The sequence below is a fragment of the Petaurus breviceps genome, unplaced genomic scaffold (genome assembly GCF_028583685.1).
Source record: "Petaurus breviceps papuanus isolate PSGF00001 unplaced genomic scaffold, PetGlider_PUasm1.0 91133, whole genome shotgun sequence".
NCBI classification, from domain to species: Eukaryota; Metazoa; Chordata; class Mammalia; order Diprotodontia; family Petauridae; genus Petaurus; species Petaurus breviceps.
This window is the reverse complement of record NW_027187419.1, coordinates 53,016,227-53,036,911: the sequence shown is the minus strand read 5'-3', so window position 1 is coordinate 53,036,911 and position 20,685 is coordinate 53,016,227. Positions and strand designations below refer to the sequence as shown.

At 38.1% G+C, this 20,685-nt stretch overlaps 1 protein-coding gene across 3 annotated transcripts; it reads left to right on the top strand.

Annotated features, from left to right (window-relative positions):
• Positions 1 to 4,275: 4,275 nt before the first annotated feature.
• Positions 4,276 to 20,107, top strand: GJB6 (gap junction protein beta 6). Of its 3 annotated transcripts, XM_069080785.1 has the most exons (4): positions 5,456 to 5,595; positions 7,548 to 7,701; positions 9,546 to 9,618; positions 18,418 to 20,107. In XM_069080785.1, the coding sequence occupies exon 4, from the start codon at positions 18,436 to 18,438 to the stop codon at positions 19,219 to 19,221; it is 786 nt and encodes a 261-aa protein (XP_068936886.1). In that variant the 5' UTR covers positions 5,456 to 5,595; positions 7,548 to 7,701; positions 9,546 to 9,618; positions 18,418 to 18,435; the 3' UTR covers positions 19,222 to 20,107. The 3 variants fall into 3 exon arrangements, with proteins under 3 accessions (XP_068936885.1, XP_068936886.1, XP_068936883.1); XM_069080784.1 differs by lacking the exons at positions 5,456 to 5,595; positions 9,546 to 9,618 and adding an exon at positions 4,276 to 4,612; XM_069080782.1 differs by lacking the exon at positions 9,546 to 9,618.
• The last annotated feature ends 578 nt before the right edge of the window (positions 20,108 to 20,685 follow it).

Genomic DNA, 20,685 nt, shown 5'->3' with positions numbered 1-20,685 from the left:
TCTCTCTCTCTCTGTCTGTCTCTCTCTCTGTCTGTCTCTCTCTCTGTCTCTCTCTCTCTGTCTCTCTCTCTGTCTCTCTCTCTCTGTCTCTCTCTCTCTGTCTTTCTACATACCTCCAAGGTAGGGCAATTAGGGTTCAGTGACTTGCCCAAGGTCACACAGCTAGTTTTTTTTTTCCTGTTAAGTGCCTGAGGCTGGATTTGAACACAGGTCTTCCTGACTCCAGGGCTGGTGCTCTATTCACTGCACTGCCTAGCTGCCCCTGTATTCATTATTTCTGAATACACATACTTGAAGTTTGGGGATTATCATTGGCTCTTCCATCTCTCTTATCTTGGATATTCAATCAGATCCCAGATCCTACTGATTCTACCCCTCTTGAATTTAGATCACCATCATCCTTGTAAAGGTATTTATTATCACTTGCTGGGATGATTTGTATTTGTTTTCTTAGAGATATTCCTCTCTATACTCTCCCCCCCTCCGATCCATTCAACTTACTGTTGCCAAAATAGCTTTTCTTATATATAGATTCAGCTTCTGTTAATGAGGATAATAACAATCATATTTATAAATTGTTTTATGATCTGCAAGTTGCATTATTTTATTTGATAACAGATCTGATCATCCCACTTTTCTGCTCAAAAATCTTCCCAGTCAAATAAAGTGCAAAACTCCTCTACCTTCACCAAACCCCCAACAAGAACAATAATAGCTAACATTTGTATAGTGCCTTCTGTGCTAGGTACTTTATAAATATTATTTCTGCTTCCAAACACAGTTTTTTATTTGTGTTTTTGCTATCCCTGTATGCTTCCTTAAAATTGAATTTTAAGGGATGACACCATTCTTTAAAGCCCATTTCAAACACCATCTCCTCCAGGAAGATTTTCCTGATTCCCTCCAGTTGATAATGACCTTCAGTCTCAGTCCTCACATAGTAGGTTGTTTTATATGTTTCTAAGGCACTCACTATGTAACAATGTATATTATATCTGTCTGTGTTGGTTTCTTATCCCACTGTTAGACTGCAATCTCAATTTTGACAAAAAAAATTGTCAAAATTCATTCCCCCCATCCCTTTACCACTGTGCTCAACACAAAGCAGGTGCTTAATAAAAGTTTGCAGTCATTCTTTACCTCCCCGGTACTGAACACCTAGCAGCTTTGCACCCAGTTCTTTCTTCATCGAAATACAGGAATTTCTGGGCTACTTTTCTAGTATTCAAGATTTCATTTACTCATTAAACATTCACTGAGCCCTTTACAATCTGGCTATAGTCAGCCATTCCAGGCTTACTATAAATTACTTCACTTTATGCAATCTATGGTCCAACCAGAATGACTTTCTTGATCTTACTCATAAATGCCATTTGATTTCCTGTCTCCATACCCTTGCATGAGCTGTCTTCCATGACTAGAATGCACTCCCTCATCACCTCTGAATATTAGAATCTCTAGCTTCCTTCCAAGCTCAGCTCAAGTGCTACCTTCCACAAGAGGCCCTTCTTGATCCAAAAGCTATTGCCTATCCATCCACCCCGCAAATGATTTTGTATTTACATATATTTTGTAAATCACTATATGGGTCTATGTTGTCCTTCTTCCCCTTGACCCCCCCCCAAGCAACAAAAAAAAGGTTGTAGGCTCCTTGAGGGCAGGGGCTATTTTATTCCTGACTTTGTATCCCTAGTTGTGATTCAATGGTGTCTGACTCTTTGTGACTCCATTTGGAGTTTCCTTGGAGAGGTTTGCCATTTCCTTCTCCATATCATTTTGCAGATGAGGAAACTGAGACAAACAGGGTTAAGTGGCCACACAATCAGTAACTATCTGAGTCTGGATTTGAACTCAGGAAGATGAGTCTTCCTGACTCCAGGTCCAGCACTCCATCCACTGTGCCACCTGCTAGCCCTTGTATCGCCAGTATGCAGACAAAATGGAGAACTTAATAAATGCTAGCTGATTGATTGATTAGTTAGCTAAATAAGTGTTGTGAAAGGTCTGTGATTTCTATGAGTCTGGTTACTCCTGATGTAAGTCAGTCAATAAACATTTATGAAGCGCCTGTCATTACCAGGCATTGTGCTAAGTATTGGAGATACAGACAGAAGCAAAAGGCAGTCCCTTCCCTCAAGGAGATTACATTTCAGTGGGGAAGACAACAATCAAACAAATATGTACAAACAAGCTCTAATTTTAAAAGTGAAGTTACTAAAATTAAGAGGTGGTGGGGAGACCGGAGTTTAGTTGGGTCTTAACTGACACCAGTAAAACCAAGAGAGTATTCCAGGCATGTGGGACAATAAGATTGTAGGCCCTCCAGGCCTTCTTAGCCTATATAACCCTACATTTTTTCCCAGAAGTCTACCAAGCTATTGAAGGTCTCTTCATTCTTTTGTTTTATCTCTGGATTGCCATTATTTTCAGTGTGTCTGTACATCTCTTGAATCTCATTCTCAACATGACCAGACTACTCCTTTTCCAGTTATACATTGTTCTTAATGATGTCTGCTCATGATGCAAGTCAATACTGGTACCATGCTCTGTTTCACTTCTACCTGTCACGAATCTTTCCACTCTCCTTTGGTTACATGTCATTTTTGTTGACTAAGTTAACTTAATAGCAATATGGATAGGGACTCAGGATGTCATTGGTATACTCCTGAGTGAAGAAACTATACCAATTTCTCTTCAACCTTTAATCTTCAAGGGTTTCCTAGAGCAATAAGAAATTAAGGAGATGAAGTGACTCACCCAGAGTCCACATAGAGACAGATAAAATTTAAAAAGACAATGCACGATTGGCATATGCAAAGAATAGATCTTATTTGAAGGAAGAAAAGATCACTTTGCTGGAATAATCAGAGAAGGCTTCATGGTGATGAGACATGCTGTGGCCTTGAAAGATGGATTTACACAGATGGAAGGGAGAGAAGGGGGCATTGTAGCTCTTGTTATCAACAGAATATTTCAGGACAAAATTTACAACCCTACTTGAACCTCTGTAACTTTGAAAAGATGTCTAAAAACTCACCACCAGACTTGACTGCATCAGAGAATATAATTCAACATCAGCTCAATGCTTAGTGGGTCAATTAAATACTGTTTCATCTTTGTTGTTGTTTTTAAATAAGCAAGTCACATCTCTTGTCTGAATTAGATCAGGTTAGAACCTGTAGGACCAGGTCCCTAAAGAGCCTTCAATAGTTCCCTTGGCTAACTGCCTCCCTAACTTGAGTACATCACCCCTGTATTGTTAACCAATGGTTGACTTGTCTCTGTAAAAGGGAATAATCTGCAAGCCAACTGTTTCTCCTAGAAGGAGCCAGACAAGTATGGATGTGTCTAATTTAAATAATCATTAAACAAATACAAATATATATAAGAACCATAAGGTATCATTAATAAATAGTAACAACAACAATGATCTTTGTGTCCCTAGGCAGCTCTCTAGGAAGGTGGAGGGTGAATTGTACCAGGTCTTGTCCAAGGTCAGAGGGGGTGGCCTAGTGGATGGGGTGCTGGATTTGGAGTTAGGGAGACGTCAGTTTGAATTCTCACTCAGATACTTACTAGCAAATTACTTAACCTCTCTCTTGGTCTCAGTTTCCTCATCAGAAAAATGGGTGTAATAACAGCAACCTCAAAGAGTTGTTAAACTCAAATGAGACACCTTGTCAAGCGCTTTGCAAATTGTAGAGGGTTACATACATCCTAACTTTTGCTGCTATTTTATAGTTATTATGTTTAAAAGGAATCCGAAAAATGAGGTGAGGAGAGTCTTGGCTGAAAGGCAGTCAGAGGGGTCCTCTCTCATGAACCACACAATTTTTTTTATTGATTTTTTTTAAAGAGGTCGTGAACTGTGTAGAAAGCTCTTGATTGAAAATCGTAATTTGCTCTGGTGGCCAATGGCAGGACTATCCTTCTCTCCTCCTGATCCTCTCCTAAAGATCTATCTGCGCAGACCCCTTGCCCAGGGAGAGTGAAAGGAGAGGAAAGGAATGGGACCCGAAATACAGCAAGCGGTGCCTACTGGGCCCGCTGTACTGGTCCCCCGGCATCTGACCCTGGCAGGCGGAGGCGTGGATGGAGTGTGCTGGGTGCCGCCCTTCCCACGCGGTGGGCGCCCTGGCGCTCGGGGCACTGCCCTCCACTCTCTGCTCCGCCGCCGTCGCGCCCGCTGAGCTCCACGGAGCTGGAGGGCACGGAGTCCGCCCGAGTCGCGTCAGGGAAGAGGCGGGGTGGGGGGTGCGGTTAAAAGGAGCTGCAGGTGGAAAGCGAGTGCCTTAACCTAAACTCCGCAGGAAACCCCTGAACTTCCTGCATCCAGGCAAGAGCCCGGGCTGGAGCCCAGGACGCAGACGCTGCAGAGGGAGGTGTCAAGTGGCCGACCCCCTCCACCCCCACCCCCACCCCCGGGCTGAGACATCGACCCGGCGTCCGACCCCGGGAGCAAGTCCAGCACTGGAGGGCGCGCGCACCTCGCCCCTTCACATGCTGCCCAACTGACCCTCCCCTCGCTCCCCTTCCCTCAACATTCCCTCCCCGTCCGCCCCCTCCATCACTCACGGATCGCCCACACTCCTACCACAGGCCACTAACACAGGTAAGCCCTGCGCCACCTTCCTCTGCCTGCGCTGGCTGCAAGGAGAGGGGTTTGGGGACTGGGGTCCCGGGTCGGGATTGTGTCAGGACCTGGGGACCTGCGCGCCTCGCCCGTATCCACACCCCTTAAGGAAGCACGGTATTGTAGGGTGGTCCATCCCTCTCCTTCCGGTTCTCCCTCCCCATCCCTACCCTAAAATGAGAAGACCCCAGAATTGCAGTGATCGATTCCTCCCTGGGGAGTGATGGGCTGATGGAGAGAGTTCATTAGCGGCTACTGAAAGACAAGGAGGAGAGACTCTCTGCACTCTTGGAAACTTGAGAGTGGGGCGTGCGTATGGGGGTTACCAGGGAAGGGGGCAATGGAGTTTGCTAAGTACACAGCTGAAGATGCGCGTTGGATCGGGACTCTGGTATCTGCCTTGTCATCTGTATCCTCCATCAGGTATATCTGAATCAGCGGCTGTGCCAGTAGGATTGAGTAGAAGAACCCAGGGTATTTTCTTACTAAAGTGAACCCCCAATGCTTAGTCAAGGGAACGTGCCTGGTTTGACTTTTAACCCAGACTGCTTCCAAATTGCCTTGCACAACAGGTTTTATAAACTTACTGTATATAAGAAGGCAAGGGTATAGTATCTGCCCTTTCCCCACCCCCAACTCCTTGTTCACCTGATTGTCCTTGTATTTGTACGATCTTGATATTAGTGGGGAAAGGGTAAGGAATCTTTAGAAGACGTTTCAACCAGTGGTAACTCCCAGATACTTCTAACCACCTTGCCTTCATGGCATGTGGCTTCAGAGACTTGTCAAACCTAAAGCCTGGAATCGAGGACAACAATAATTAAGGGTAATTGGTGACACACCTGATTATAAAGGAGGAAACTGAGGAAGGACACTTCCCAGTCCAGCAAAGGAGACCCATCCCAAAGTATCACAATGTGTCATCTAACCTCCCTTCCTGGAAGAGTGTAGATGGAGTTGAGGTAAGTGCATGCTTGACAAGATCTCGGAGGCCCAACCGAAGCCTCACATAACCGATGAAGCTTGGGCTCCAAAAATGCCATTGCCCCAGCCTTTGCACCTGTTTGTAGACAGAATACAGTTGTCAACTTACTACACACTTGATTTGATTGTGGAATCCAGGACTACTGTTTATTTCCCTTAGTTGAATTTGTTTTCTAGTATAAAGTACATTTCATTGCCCCAGTTTTCATCAAATATAGTCTATGTTCTAGAAGAAAATGTTCTGCCCCCAGTGCACTTCCCTTAGAATTTCTGATCTTTGGGATGCAGCTCAAAACTGTTCTTGTACAGACCTTTGTCTGTTGTTTGGATGAGGCACAGTCTTTGGGAGTTGTTTCTATTCTGCCAAGAAGAGAAAGACTAAGGAGGCATTGAGAGCCGGAGGGAAAGGGTTAGCCAACTCCATACATTAACTGGCAATTTCAGCACTTCTAGACTCTAATTTATCTTGGCAAGATCTAAAATCACTTCCTCCCTTCCCAGATTACAGCTGAAAAGTGTTGTGTTGTTTTTTTTTTAAAAAACAACTGGATTGCTTCAAGAAATTAAACTACATTACTGATTTTTAGCAACTTCTAGGGCTATATACGAAGACAAATTCATTCTGTTTGTTTTGAACATCTTTTTCACTTGAGTAAGGCCAAATTTGGGGGTGGAGGGTGTCAAGAAAATGATACATGTAAGCTGACTAAACATTTTTTGGATCTGAGATAATACTTGTAATGTGCTTAGTACAGTGTCTAGTACATAGTAGGTATTTAATAGATACTTGTTCTGTTCCCCTCCCCCTTTCCCAATAAGCTCAGAGAGAATAGGTATTGCTTTGTTTTTCTGAATAACTCCAGGGCCTAGTCTAGTTCCTGACACATAGTAGGTATTTTTTAATAAATGATTGTTGAATTTAATTAATTTAGAGGGGGTAAATTTCCATACTTCCAGTCTCAACTTTACTCGTAGACCATTGTGAATTGTTGTGCAAAATTCTTAGCTAAATTATAATTTGTAAAGCATCATTAGGTTTTTCATTTTCTTTGGTTGAATCTGTATATTCCATGAGTTTGTACTTCTAATTAGTAATAAAAAAAAATACTAGAATTGCGGCAGGAAATAAGTTTTTAGTCAGCTTTCCTAGTTCATGAGTTCTGAATCTTTTAAATGATTCCCATTACCTCCTCTGGAGGACAGAATTAAGTACACAGAAAGACTCCTTATGTTTTATTCCCAGGGTCATTTCAACCTGATTATACCCTGATTATACTAAAATAATTGGAAAGGAAACAGATTTGCCTGAATGAACCAAGACTTTGGTAACAAGCCTTAGAGTCAAGACTTAACTTTATCTAAGTCAGCAGAAAGAAGTTAGAAGATAATAAAAATGTATCCATTTAGATTATTAAATAGCATAAAGAACTTAGATAATAGTGACATCTCAAACGTCAGCTAGTTTGCTACACATCTCCATGGGAATTCTGAATTTTAGTAAACAGACAAGAACATAAAAATCTATTGACATGCACGATCAATATTAATTACAATAAATAGGGATGCACTGAGGTTTTATTTTAAATGGTCTTTGTAAACCAAAATTCATAAAGATCAGTCTCTTAGGAGACCAAAAAAAAAGGCAGAGATTTTTCTAAATTTCTAGTAAAAGTGATCTGAAAAGGGAGAAATTTTGATTTTTAAATTTTGTTTGGAGAATCTTTGTTTTTAATTAATAACAGTTTTAGCTCCCCAAAACTTACTAAATTGGGAGAGGTTATTAATTTTTTTTAATTTCCACTAACTTTACCCTTTGCTAAAAAAAAGCTTTGTAGGTAAATAAAGGGTTGTTTGAAACAGCATAAAAATTAATTGTAAAATCTGAGGGCAATTTTAAAAGTTCCTGTTTCGGTTTCTTTGTTTTAAACAGGTGACAATAACTCTGAAATCTGAAAACAGAGTAAAGAATCGCATTATGATGCAGCTTGGGACTTCTGGGAAATCCACTGGTGTAGAAGATTAAGGTCCCCACTTCTTAAAGACGGAGACCTTGATCTGCTTATCTTCTCTTCACCAAAATCATTGTGAGTCCCTTGAAATAAAACTTAGAGCAAAAAGGTTTGGGATAGGGGGAGTTACTTTGTTTTTCTTCCTTTTACCAATACATGCACCCAGCTTTAAACAAACTGGGAATTGAGGCCTGTGATCTAGTCTCTAGTCTATTAATTATTCACTAAGTGACCTTAAGGAGGTCACTTCAAGACTTTAACTCAGTTTATCTATTTTTAAAGAGGAGGAATATTAACCAGAACAATAAAGATACTATCTAACTCAGAAGGTTCTGCTGTGAATTGATGAAATACTTTGAGATAGCTTGCAAAGTGTTTTTTTTTTTTTGGTACCTTTCACTATGAAGCTAAAATATTGTTGAATTTGCACGTTTCTATTTTATTATTGTAGAAAAAAAGAATTGGAATTAAGATCTCTATTAGTACCTAACACAGTGCTTGGCACACAGTAGACACTTAATACCAGTTATTTGTGAATAAATATATCCGTTTAAAAATTATACTATTTGGGGATAGAATTATGGTACATCTAGGTACTTCAAAGCAAGTTGATATGGAGTAGGGAAAGATAAGAACTATCTCCTTATTCACAAAGATGCCTAAACTTTGACATCACCATTGGAATCACAGATTTTCTTTTTTAGTTAAGTGTTTGGTACTGTGATTATAGCTTTTGTAATATGGGTGTGATACTGAATTACTCAAGTTAATTATGCATTTCATATTAAAAAAATTTTTTACCAATGTCTTACAAATTCAAATGCCACCATATGTTCTTGAGTTGAATTATACTGAATTATATATACTATATATTATATATATATTATTATATGAAGTATATATACTATATATATATATAATTGCAGTATGCTATTTTCCCTAAAAGAGGTAACCAAAAAGTCTTCAGTTAAAATGAAGTTTTGTTTAAATAGACAAAGTTAATATTTTACTTTTTACTGAAATAGCTCCTCTCACAAGGCCCATAAGTCTCTTGAAGCAGAAAAGGAAAGAGACATTTAGTTTATTGAAATTGGAAAGTACTTAGAAAAGTAAAATTCATGTCTGGAAATTTGTTTTTTTTTAAAGCATAGGAAAATCCATAAAGCAAATTTTACCTTCTATATTCTAAATATTCTATAATATTTATTAAAAAATCATCCTAAATACATCATCTTTATTTGAGAGAAAAAGAATAGAGTAAGCATAGATTTGGAACTTATTTCATCTAGCTTTTCTTCCTTATGATTTACAATTTGATTACGTGTTACTGGAATGACACAATGACTTCCAAACATTTTAGAGTAACGGTACATTAATGCAATCAATTAAAGTGAATTGAAATTTACTTTGAAATCAACCAAAAATCTGAGAATTTCACAGATATCCCTTTCTAGAAGCACACTGTAGTATTCCAGGACCACTACTGAGAACCACTGAATACTTAGTTAAGGGAAAAACATACATACACACACACACACACACACACACACACACACACACACTCTCTCTCTCTCTCTCTCTCTCTCTCTCTCTCTCTCTCTCTCTCATCAGTTAGATTTACATGGCAATATAATTTCGTTTGTTTTCTTTCCACCCACTACCCTTGTATCTAACTCAAAACAGAAATCACCAGTATAAAATACGTAGCACTGAAAGCTACATATTGAGTTAGAAAAAAACATATTAACATTTTCTAAATTCTATGTATTTTTATTTTGTTACCTATTTGCCAGTTTATATTTTCATATGGTTCTGCTTGCACCTAGGAGTGTTGCTTTACCACAATGCACGGTGTTTGACGTCTCTGGTATAGGGAACTCCCTTCACAGACGTAGTTTCATAATTCATCTTTAATTTAGGTTTAAAGAGTTGCCTGGGCCACCAGAAGGTTCCGGGACTTGCTTATGGTCACACAACTAATACATATCAGAGGTAGGACTTAAACCCTTTATTTATCATGCTATTCTGCTAGATTTAAAGTTCTAAAGGACCTTAAAGGTCATATTTTAACTGCAGCCTCAAGGCCACATGTGGCTTCTAGATCCTCAAGTGTGGCCCTTTGATTGAATCCAGATTTCACAGACTAAATCCAGACTTCACAGTGAACTTTGGATTTAGTCAAAGGACCACACAAGGACCTATCAATCCATATGTGGCCTTGAGGCCACAGGTTCCCCACCTCTGTCTCTAACCTCTTCATGAGAAAAGCCCACCAAAGATCTTCCAGGCTTTTATTGTTAAAACTTGTTTAATATTTATTAAATATTAAAATTAACTTGTTTAACATTTATTATTCGTGCTCATTACATACTTCTCCATTACTTATGGCAGGAAGAATTCAGAGGTCAGCCAGTGCTTGGGCCTTGGTTTCTTGATCTATAAAATAAAGCTATTACAGAAGTAATCCATCAAATCCCTAAGAATATGTATATGAATTTGTAAGATTCTAGTTTCTAGTGAAAATATAATAAATCACATGCTCTCTTTCTCTTCGTTTGAAATAGTTTATCTATTATGCTTCTGGGATAACTGTTCTCTTACCAGATCACAGAGAATAACAGATCATTGAGGTAGCTGGTAGTCAGAAAGAACTGCAATCAAGTATTGTCTCAGACACTTATCAGCTGTGTGACCCTGGGCAAGTCACTTAACCTCTGTTTACCACAGTTTCCTCTATTGTAAAATAGGGGTAATAGTTGCTACTACCTCACAGGGTTATTGTGAAAATCAAATGAAATATTCAAAAGTGCTTAGCACAGTGCCTGATAAATAGAAGGCACTATATTTATTGTTCAATTGTGTCCAATTCTTCATGACCCCATTTGGAGTTTTCTTGGCAAAGATACTAGAGTGGTTTGCATTTCCTTCTCCAGCTCATTTTACAGTTGAGGAAACCAAGGCAAACAGGGTTAAGTGACTTGCCCGGGGTTACATAGATAGTAAGTGTCTGAGGACAGATTTGAACTCGGGTCTTTCTGAATTCAGGAAGCTCTATCCACTGCACCACGTAGCTCCCCTAGACATGATAATAATGATTACAGAGACTAGCTCGGAAGTGTTTGTTGACCGACTGGCACACAGAACACATTTATAGAATCAAATTGTCAAGTTACCTAGTAATGACAGTAATTAGAAGACAATGCATGATTTAAAAAAAACTTCACTATTGTACAAAACCAATGCAAATTTATTGAACATCCTTTGTTCTGTATTTGATGGTATGTGTTGATCCCAGAAATCTCACAAGGTGTACCTCTGATTACAAGTGGATTATTTGGATCAGATTATTTCTTAGCTGGATTAGTGATCCTGAGTGACTACAGCATACCAGATGTTACTGTATTTAGTTTTTAGATCGAATTCATAACAATGACATTCCTGTCTTCCATGCATATGTCTAAATTATGCAAAATTCCTTAAAGATGTAATGTATATACATTAAGTGATTTCCATGTGCAAAGCTCTCTATTAACGTCATATTCCCTTGACTCATTATACCAAAGAATGGTCTCTAGGTTGCTATTATAGGCTCTCACAAACTGAGCACAAATTCCTTGGTTTTATCAAGCTGAAAAGTTCTTAAAGAAAGTACTGGGGCAGCTAGGTGGTACAGTTAATAGAGCACCGTCCTGAAGTCAGAAAGACCGAGTTCAAATACGGCCTCAGACACTTGACACTTACTAGCTATGTGACCTTGGGCAAGTCACTTAACCAAAATTTCTCTCCCTTCTCCGCGCTCCCCCTCCCCCCACCAAAGTTCTGGTAACTGTCATGTACTTATCCTTCAAGAACCAGCTTTGGAGTAATTCATTACCAGGCATTTTGCTGACTGAAGGCCTTCTGGTCACAGAAAATCATGAAACAGCCCAGTTTGGAAGATGTGGAGGGGAGGAAGTCTCCACTCTATGAAAAAAAAATCACATGCTCTTGAATATTAAATTAAGTTTAAATTAAATTAATATTAAATCAAAGTAATGTGCAAGGCTCTGAGAGAGACCCAAAGACATGTAAGATGTGATGCTTACCCTTGAAGAGATGGTGCAGTCACCACGTTGTAGTTTTGTCCCTTTTCCTGAAGGTATGCGCTAAATATGATGCCACCTTCAAACTGCAGTAAGACATTTATGTCAACTGGAGCTTTCTTTTTTTTTTCTTTTTGGAGGATAGAAGGTAGGGCAAATGGGGTTAAGTAACTTGCCCAACGTCACACAGCTAGTTTTTGTGTTAAGTATCTGAGGCTAGATTTGAACTCAGGTCCTCCTGACTCCAGGGCCGTGCTCCATTCACTGTGCCACCTAGCTGCCCCCAGCTGGAGCTTTCTTTTTTGGTTAGTGTTTCCTTCTCCTGTGCTTCACCGCCATTGAAAAAAACAAAACCAAAAACAAAAAAAACTTCAGAGGCTATTTCAGTTTCTATTTGAAGTGGATCCCTCCAAACCATCCCTGACAAAATGGCATCCAGTTTGTCCTAGAAAACCTCTAGAGAAAGGGGAACCCATGAGCTCTCCAAGCAGCACATTCTACTCTTGGACAGCTCAGATTTTCCTTCTGTTTTTCCGACTTCCTTCTCCTCTTCTTGCTTTTTTTTTCCCTTTTCTCTCCAGATCATATGTCCTGGGGACCCAGAAAATATCTAGAAAGGAAAAAGGAGCTCTATTCCTGCCAAAGTTTCCCTTTAGCTCCCTCACTTCTTTTTAAGTGGGTATATGGCCCAAAGGAAGCTGATCTGACCTTGGGCTGAGGAAAGATCTTTTCTCACCCTCCTCAGATACTATTATATTTCCCTTTCATTCAAGCCAAGTGTGAGTTTCTTGGTTTTAAGTTGACACCATGATTTGTTCATCTCTTAAAAGAAAAGCTCCAAACATTTGGGTTTTTTGGTAAGAGTATAGAGATAGGTATCATCCTCGCTGTGATTTCATTGGTATCAGGCACTCCCAAATATGCACCAGTGCAGGCCAGCATCTTCCCTGTAACTTGAGTCTCTGAGAGGTTTCTAGAGCAATGAAATGTTAAGTGACTTGCTCAGGGCCATACAGCCAATAAATGTCAGACAGAAGCACTTGAACCCAAATTTACCTGTATTCAAGGTCAACCCTCTATGTGCTAGTGCCACAATGCAACTTGATGAATATGTAATATAATGAAATGGCATGTAGATAAATTTATAAATTCATATAGCATCATCAGAAGAATATTATTCAAATGATGGAGTTTAGTTCAGGTAGAAATTTAGAGTTATCAAAAGTGTTGTACATTTTCCCAAGGGCAATCCCGCTATTCTTCTATTCAATTCTGGGCTCAACTCATGTTGTCCATGTAGTGTGTGCCTAAGATATATGCTAATAGACAAGTTCTAGGGGTTGTCCATCCAACTGCATATCACAATGTGAGCAGCAGGTATTTTTATCTAGTTTTTTATTAAATTATTTATTTTTAGTTTTCAACATTCACTTCCACAAGTTCTAAATTTTATCTCCCTCCCCAAGATGACTTGCAATCTGATATGGGCTCCACACATACATTCCCATTAAACACATTTTCACATTAGTCATGTTGCATAGAATAATTATAATGAAGGGGGAAAACCATGTGAAAGAAAAACAAAACAAAAAGAAAATAGTCTGCTTCGTTCTGCATTCCAGCTCCATAGTTCTTTCTCTGGATGTGGCTGGCATTTTCCATCATGTGTCCTTTGGAATTGTTTTAGGTTTTTTCATTGCTAAGAAGGGCTAAGTCTATTAAAATCAGTCTTCACACACTGTGACTGTTACTGTGTACAATGTTCTCTTGGTTCTGCTCCCCTCACTCAGCATCAGTTCATATAAGTCTTTCCAGGTTTCTCTGAAGTCTGTCTGTTCATCATTTCTTATAGCACAGTAGTATCCCATTACATTCATATACCACAAATTGTTCAGCCATTCCCCAGTTGATGGGCATCCCCTCAATTTCTAGTTCTTGGCCATCACAAAAAGAACTGCTAAAAATATTTTTGTATATGTTAGTCCTTTTCCCATTTTTTATGATCTCTTTGGAATACAGCCCTAAAAGTGGTATTGCTGGGTCAAAAGGTATGCACATTTTTATAGCCCTTTGGGAATAGTTCCAAATTGCTCTCCAGAATGGTTGGATCACCTCACAGCTCCACCAAAAATGTATTAGTGTTCCTATTTTCCCACATCTTCTCCAACATTTATTATTTTCCTGTTTTGTCATGTTAGCCAATCTGATAGTTGTTATATGGTACTTCAGAGTTGTTTTGATTTGCATCTCTCTAATCAATAGTGATTTAGAACATTTTTTTCATATGACTATAGATAGCTTTGATTTCTTCCTCTGAAAACCACCTGTTCATATCCTTTGACCATTTATCAATTGGGGAATGACTTGTATTGTTGTAAATATGACTCAATTCTCTCTATATTTTAGGAATTAGGCCTTTATCAGAGACACTGGTTATCAAAATTCTTTCCCAGTTTTTTGCTTCTCTCCTAATCTTGGTTGCATTGGCTTTGTTTGTGCAAAACTTTTCAATTGAATGTTATCAAAATTATCCATTTTGCATTTCATAATGTTCTCTATCTCTTGTTTGGTCATAAATTCCTCCTTTCTCCATAAATCTGATAGATAGACTATTCCTTGCTCCCCTAATTTGTTTATAGTATCAGCCTGTATACCTAGATTGTGTACCCTTTTGGACTTTATTCTGTTATACAGTGTCAGATGTTGGTCTATGTCCAGTTTCTGACATACTGTTTTCCAGTTTTCCCAGTCTACTGTTTTTTAATGTGGATAATTATGCCCAAATCTTTTGAGTAATAAAAGTATGAGGGAATAGAAGACATTCTTGAATTATTTTCTACAAAAGACCATCACTTTACTAGTACACAATTGTACAATGTAAAAGTACAAAGAATATAAGATTGCCATGTGTTTATAGTTTGTTGACTATTTTTTTAAAAATTTTTATTCAGTAAGAAAATGCTACCTTAAGGGTTTTCCTCCAACATATCATGTCCCATGAATATTTCAAAATTATACAGGATTCCTTAAAGATGTGACAACAGAGAGACCTTTGTTCAACTCTCTGGATGTTAGTGTCAAGCAAGACTTAAAACAAGGAAATTCATGTTTGCCAAAAATGTTTGCCACCATTATGGATTATTTCCAGCATAATGTCCAAATGGAAGATGTTCTCCAGATTTTCCTGTTTAGAGGTGACATTTTTTCTGCTTTATCAAGCCCTGAAACATAGAGCCTCCAAAATGACACACATAAGTACTCCCAAGAGAGTACTTACATTGGTTTAAATGCAGTAAGCCAACTGTTTTTTTCAATTTAATTAGAAAATAAGCTTTCATGTCACAAACATCAGGAACCTGTCTGGGTGGGTAAATTCAACAAGTAGTTATTGAATACCTACTGCTTGCTCCACACCATAAAGATCTCTATCTCCATGGTACGAAGAGAGACGAAAATGAAAACAGTCACTGTCCTTGAGGAGCTTATATTAAGGAGGAAAATGTGGGTAAGGACTTAGAGCATACCTTTTATGATTTGGCTGAAACCATGGCTAAAATGCACTAAACAAGACAGTGCCCCAAGAACTCTACAGTCCAGGGTTCTCATAGACACTTTCCAGCTTGACAATGATCAGCACATTTTGCAAAGTTTGCTCCATAAGATTCAGATTTTTCTGGGGATCATCTTTAAATTTATCCTTTTGGAATTTCTAGAATCTTTTCCCTGCCTTTCAGAAAATTGAAACAACTCTTGATTGTCTCTAGTCTTCTGAGCCATTTTTTTTCCATAATTTATCAATCCAATCTGCAAGTTGTTTTGTTGCATTTTCCCCCCCTTCGGTACCCTGTGGTACTATTTATCTAGGCTTAGTAATTTTACCTCATTTAATGGAATTTAGGGGATCTCTCATTCTTTCCTTGGACTTGAATTCCGACTTGCTTTTTACCCTTTACAATTTGAAGACAGTTTGCTTTGTTGAAGAATATAAATGCAAAATTGAATAGTTTTTTTCTTTTATGTGACATGTCACTTGCCCTAAATCATGAACGTTTACCTTATTTATTCAGCTTCATGCTCCAAGCATAACTATAAAAAGCTGTTTGCTGTCTTTAGCCTATTCCACAAGCCTCAACTCATTCTGGGCTTAAGCTTTTATGACACTTTTTAAAGTTCTATGCTACTCTTTTTTATTAATTAATTATATTGAAATGTAGTTATCAATATGTTATAATGAAGAAAAGCACAAAATAAGTTCATAGGCTCCCAGAAAAGAACTCTTGGACTAGATGATTTCTAAGGTCCTTAACAGCTCTAAAAACCTCTGACCCTATTTCTTTTGTATCCTTCGGATTGCCTAGAAGATCAGTTCAATAGAGTAAGAACAGCGGAGGGAAGATTTTTCCCGTAATTGCTTCTGTACATTTTGGCAAAGGGCAAGATTTCAATCAAAGGAGATGGGGGAGAACGGTGGAGGAGCTCTTGGTATGTGTGTAATAGAAATTCCTAATTGTACTTTTGCAAGCCTTCTCCCATTGAAGTATGTGTTCCAACATCCCCATACCCTGGTTTAAATGCATGGGAATTAAAGTCTTGAGTCCTGTGAGGGAAGAGTGCGTTTCTAATACTTGTCCGCAAATTCCCAGTACCTATGAGCATGATCTTTGTAAAGACAGAAGGGAGGAGTGCCCAAGAAAAGCAACTGAAGGCAGCCAGCATTGTCTGACAAAAAGGTTGAGTAATGTCTCAGGGGTATGGACCTAGGTGTAACCAAGAGGTTAGGTGCTGGATGGTTTTGGGGACTAAAAATGTTTGAAGAGATAATAATAGTGTTGCCATCATTGAAAAGAGACTATCTAAGGGAACAATTAATAATCCCCGAGAGTCCAAAAGAGAAACCCAAATAATTAAATGGCTAAATATGTGAACAATTAAACCAATAATCAAACAATGTAACATTAAATTTAGAAGGGGAATATCATCAACTCACTATCACTATGACTTCCTTTGTCACCACTCCCATATATTTAAAAAAATATTTTAATAGTAGTATTTCAATACAGTTGAATGCTACATACAGTTACATTGCTATCCATTTTATGTTCTGCGTTAAAAGACCACATGTGGTTTTCCTTGTAAGCTCCTAAAGAGTAGTTTTTCTCTGTGTGTGTTTGTCTCTAGACCTGCAAACAATGCTTGACACATAGTAAGAGCTTAATAAATGACTTAGCATTCATTCAAAATAAAGGGCCAAAAGGTGCAATAATTATTGCATTCACGTACAAGAAGAAGGGTTGTTGTAAGAAAACTTTTGAAAGTCATAAAATAGATTTTTATTAATTTTTTGAAATAGAGGAAGGGATGCTACAGACATGGAATGTATCATGCACTTTCAGATATGGCTACTGTGCTGTAAATTTTACTTACTTGTTTTACTTTGTTACAAGAGACTTCAGGGAGTAGGGATAATCTGTAAATGTTTATAATGTAAAACCAAAACACATCAATAAAATTTTTAAAAGAGAAAATAACAGTCTAGGGGACTTCTGTGGTGATGGAGAACAAAAAGGAATTATGTTATAGTATAACAGGTTTCTTGGCATAAGGAAGAACATCTTTAGAAGGCTAATAAAATAGCAATATAAGATCTAATATAACTAGCTCCTTCTCCTTCAGTTCCTGGTGTCACTCACTTTGCATATATCGGGAGTAGATGCATGAAAAGAAACTGTCCAGAAGAACATTTTAAGTGAAAACAAGTTTTAAAATCATTTTTTAAATAAAAGCATATAGTCCTCCTTTCCAGAGGTGCTTTTAGTAGCCTCCAAAACTGGGCTTCCAAATATTACAGCAAATATTTAAAGTAGAATACTGGCCACAAGCTTTTGGTAAACACAAATGGTCTATGTAATGTATAATCACAGGCATTCAATTTCTATTTTCTTCTTCTAATCTATTGAACACAAAGATTATATATATATATATATATAAAACAACTCTGAAGAATGACTTTTTATAAACTAATGACTTTTTTTAAAAAAATCATTACATTTTAATCCTTTTGAAAAAACTAAACTGATTACATAATACATATTTACACAGTGAATAATAAGTGACAGGAATTAATTTGTTTACATATATTTCTGGATCAATGCCAAGAAGCCACTCAAATGCGTACAGTCTTTCATTTTTACTTGGATGAAGATTGCTGAACAGGAATAGTTGCTAACAGTTTTGTTATTGGATAATGAATTTCCCATAAGACATTCTGTGAACCTCCTGTAATTAAGAGCTACTAGGAAAGGGGGAGAGAAAAAGTATTTCTGTAGCATCTACCATGTGCCAGGCAATACGTTAAGTACTTTTTACGAATCTCTCATTTGATCTTCACTATAACTCTGCAAGGTAGGTGCTATTATTATCCCCATTTTACAGTTGAGGAAACTGAGGCAGGGGTTATGTAACTTGCTAGGAAGTATCTGAGGCTAGATTTGAGCGCACGTCTTCTTGATTCCAGGCACAGCACTTTAACGACTATGACTTAATGGCCAGCTACAGTGTGCTTGAGGCAGAAATAAAGTTGCCGAACTCTTTAGTGCCTGGCCTCTATCATTTGCTGTTTCCCTTTAGATCATTCCTTCCTCTGTCAACGCTTCTCCAAAAAATACCTGCACAAATTCTGAGTAATATTTGCCTTTTTTTTTCTCATTAGGAATAAGCCACCAACAAGATGGATTGGAGTACCCTGCATACTTTCATTGGAGGCGTAAATAAACACTCCACCAGCATAGGGAAGGTCTGGATTACTGTCCTCTTCATTTTTCGAGTCATGATTCTTGTTGTAGCCGCTGAAGAAGTGTGGGGAGATGAGCAAGAAGATTTCGTCTGTAACACCCTGCAGCCAGGATGCAAAAATGTGTGCTACGACCACTTCTTCCCTGTTTCTCATATCCGACTTTGGGCCCTGCAGCTGATTTTTGTCTCCACTCCAGCCCTTCTGGTAGCCATGCACGTTACCTACAATAGACATGAGAAGGAAAGACAGTTTAGGAAAGGAGAGAAAGGGATTGAATACAAAGACTTAGAAGAAATTAAAAAACAGAAGGTTCGAATAGAGGGGTCTTTGTGGTGGACTTACACTAGCAGTATTTTCTTTAGGATTATCTTCGAAGCCTCCTTTATGTATGTGTTTTACTTTCTTTACAATGGCTATAACCTGCCCTGGGTGGTGAAATGCAGTATTGATCCTTGTCCCAATATCGTGGACTGCTTTATTTCAAGACCCACTGAAAAGTCTGTTTTTACCATTTTCATGATTGCAGCATCTGTGATTTGCATGCTGTTAAATGTAGCTGAATTATGTTACTTGCTAATGAAATTGTGTTTCAGAAGGTCCAGAAGAGGGCAGGTTCAAAGAAATCACCCCAATCATGCCATAAAGGAAAGCAAGCAGAATGAAATGAATGAGTTGATTTCAGACAGTGGACAAAATGCAATCACAGGTTTTCCGAGTTAAAATATTTTTAAATTAAAATAGAACTAGTAATGACAAACCCATAGCCTTCACCTGACAGTTGGATACCAATACCAAACATTTATTCCCTGGGCTGATTTTTTATGGGTACCAATGAAATTCATAACAAATAGATTTAAATGAAATCTTTTAGGAGAATTAATCATCTACATTATCAGAAATGTAGTGAACAGTTATCCTATAAGAATGGAAAGACTAGACTGATGGTGTATACTAAAATATCTTTAAGTCTACCTTGAGTAGGCATTCTAGTCTGTCTCACCCTCTTACAGGGTGTATTTCCTAAAAAGTTATTAAATATTCAGCTGCTAAGGGGGAGAAAATGTTTTGTCTAGAGATTGCTACTGTTATTATTACAAATGTTTTTTATAGTATTACTTGTTTTAGTTATAAACTCCTATTCATATAAAAAAATTTTTATAATGCCAGGTGTTCCATGTTACTTAATTATGACATAGTATACAACTAAGTCATGAAAATAGCTGCAGTATTCTTATGGGGGGCAGTAAAACACATGAGTTTTAATAATGACACTGCAGTTATCTTAAACTTTTAAATTATGGATCTGTTTTTTTGTAAATGCAATATGTTATACAGCTCATTGACAACTATATGACCAATAGTGATACTATCAAAATGGGGTGGAAATGTTCTGGCTATTGTGTGTGCTCTTCAATACATTAGAAATGCTTTGCCTGTTGTACAATGTGTTTTCAATGCCAAGATGTACCTTTCAGAAGGTATACAGGTCTGTATGAACCTGGGTGCCTTTTTTTTAAACTAGCTTGGAAACTGGATTTCAGCCTGTGTGAAGAGTTGAAGCATGAATGTGATCACCTGAATAAAAGAAAAACTCTATTGCTTAAAACACTGTGGCTTTCTATGGGATCTGTTATCTGAATACTTAGGAGCCCCATTACTATAAATATTAGTGGTATGTACAAACAATTCTGCCCAGGAAACCTGTCAAGTTACTATGGGTGGAACTTCCAATGTGTTGGAGACTTTGGGAAGTTATCACTACCCCATTTGATATCAGAAGAGGTGGTTAAAAACAGCTATTCTTTCAGTTCTTGAGCCCTAGAAAAATGCACAACTGGTCATTAGTTAAATATCCCAGGATCATGAGACATAGAACTCTCCAAAGGAACTGAGAGACCATCTTGTCCAAAGTCCTCATTTACTGATGAGGACCCTAAGGCCCCTCTAGAATTGTTTTGCACTGATAGTGAGTTTCATAAGCTCTTAAACTATCTCTTTCCCTAAAGACTCATTATTATAGCAGGTTAGAACAGTGGATCTTGTGTTCCTCCAGTCCCCATACCCAAAGCAGAATGTTACAGATAAAAGGAACATTGGATTTGGAGACAAAGATTCCACGTTCAGATCTAGGTTCTTCCATTTCCTATCATGGGCAAATCACTTTAGCTCTCTAGACCTCAGTTT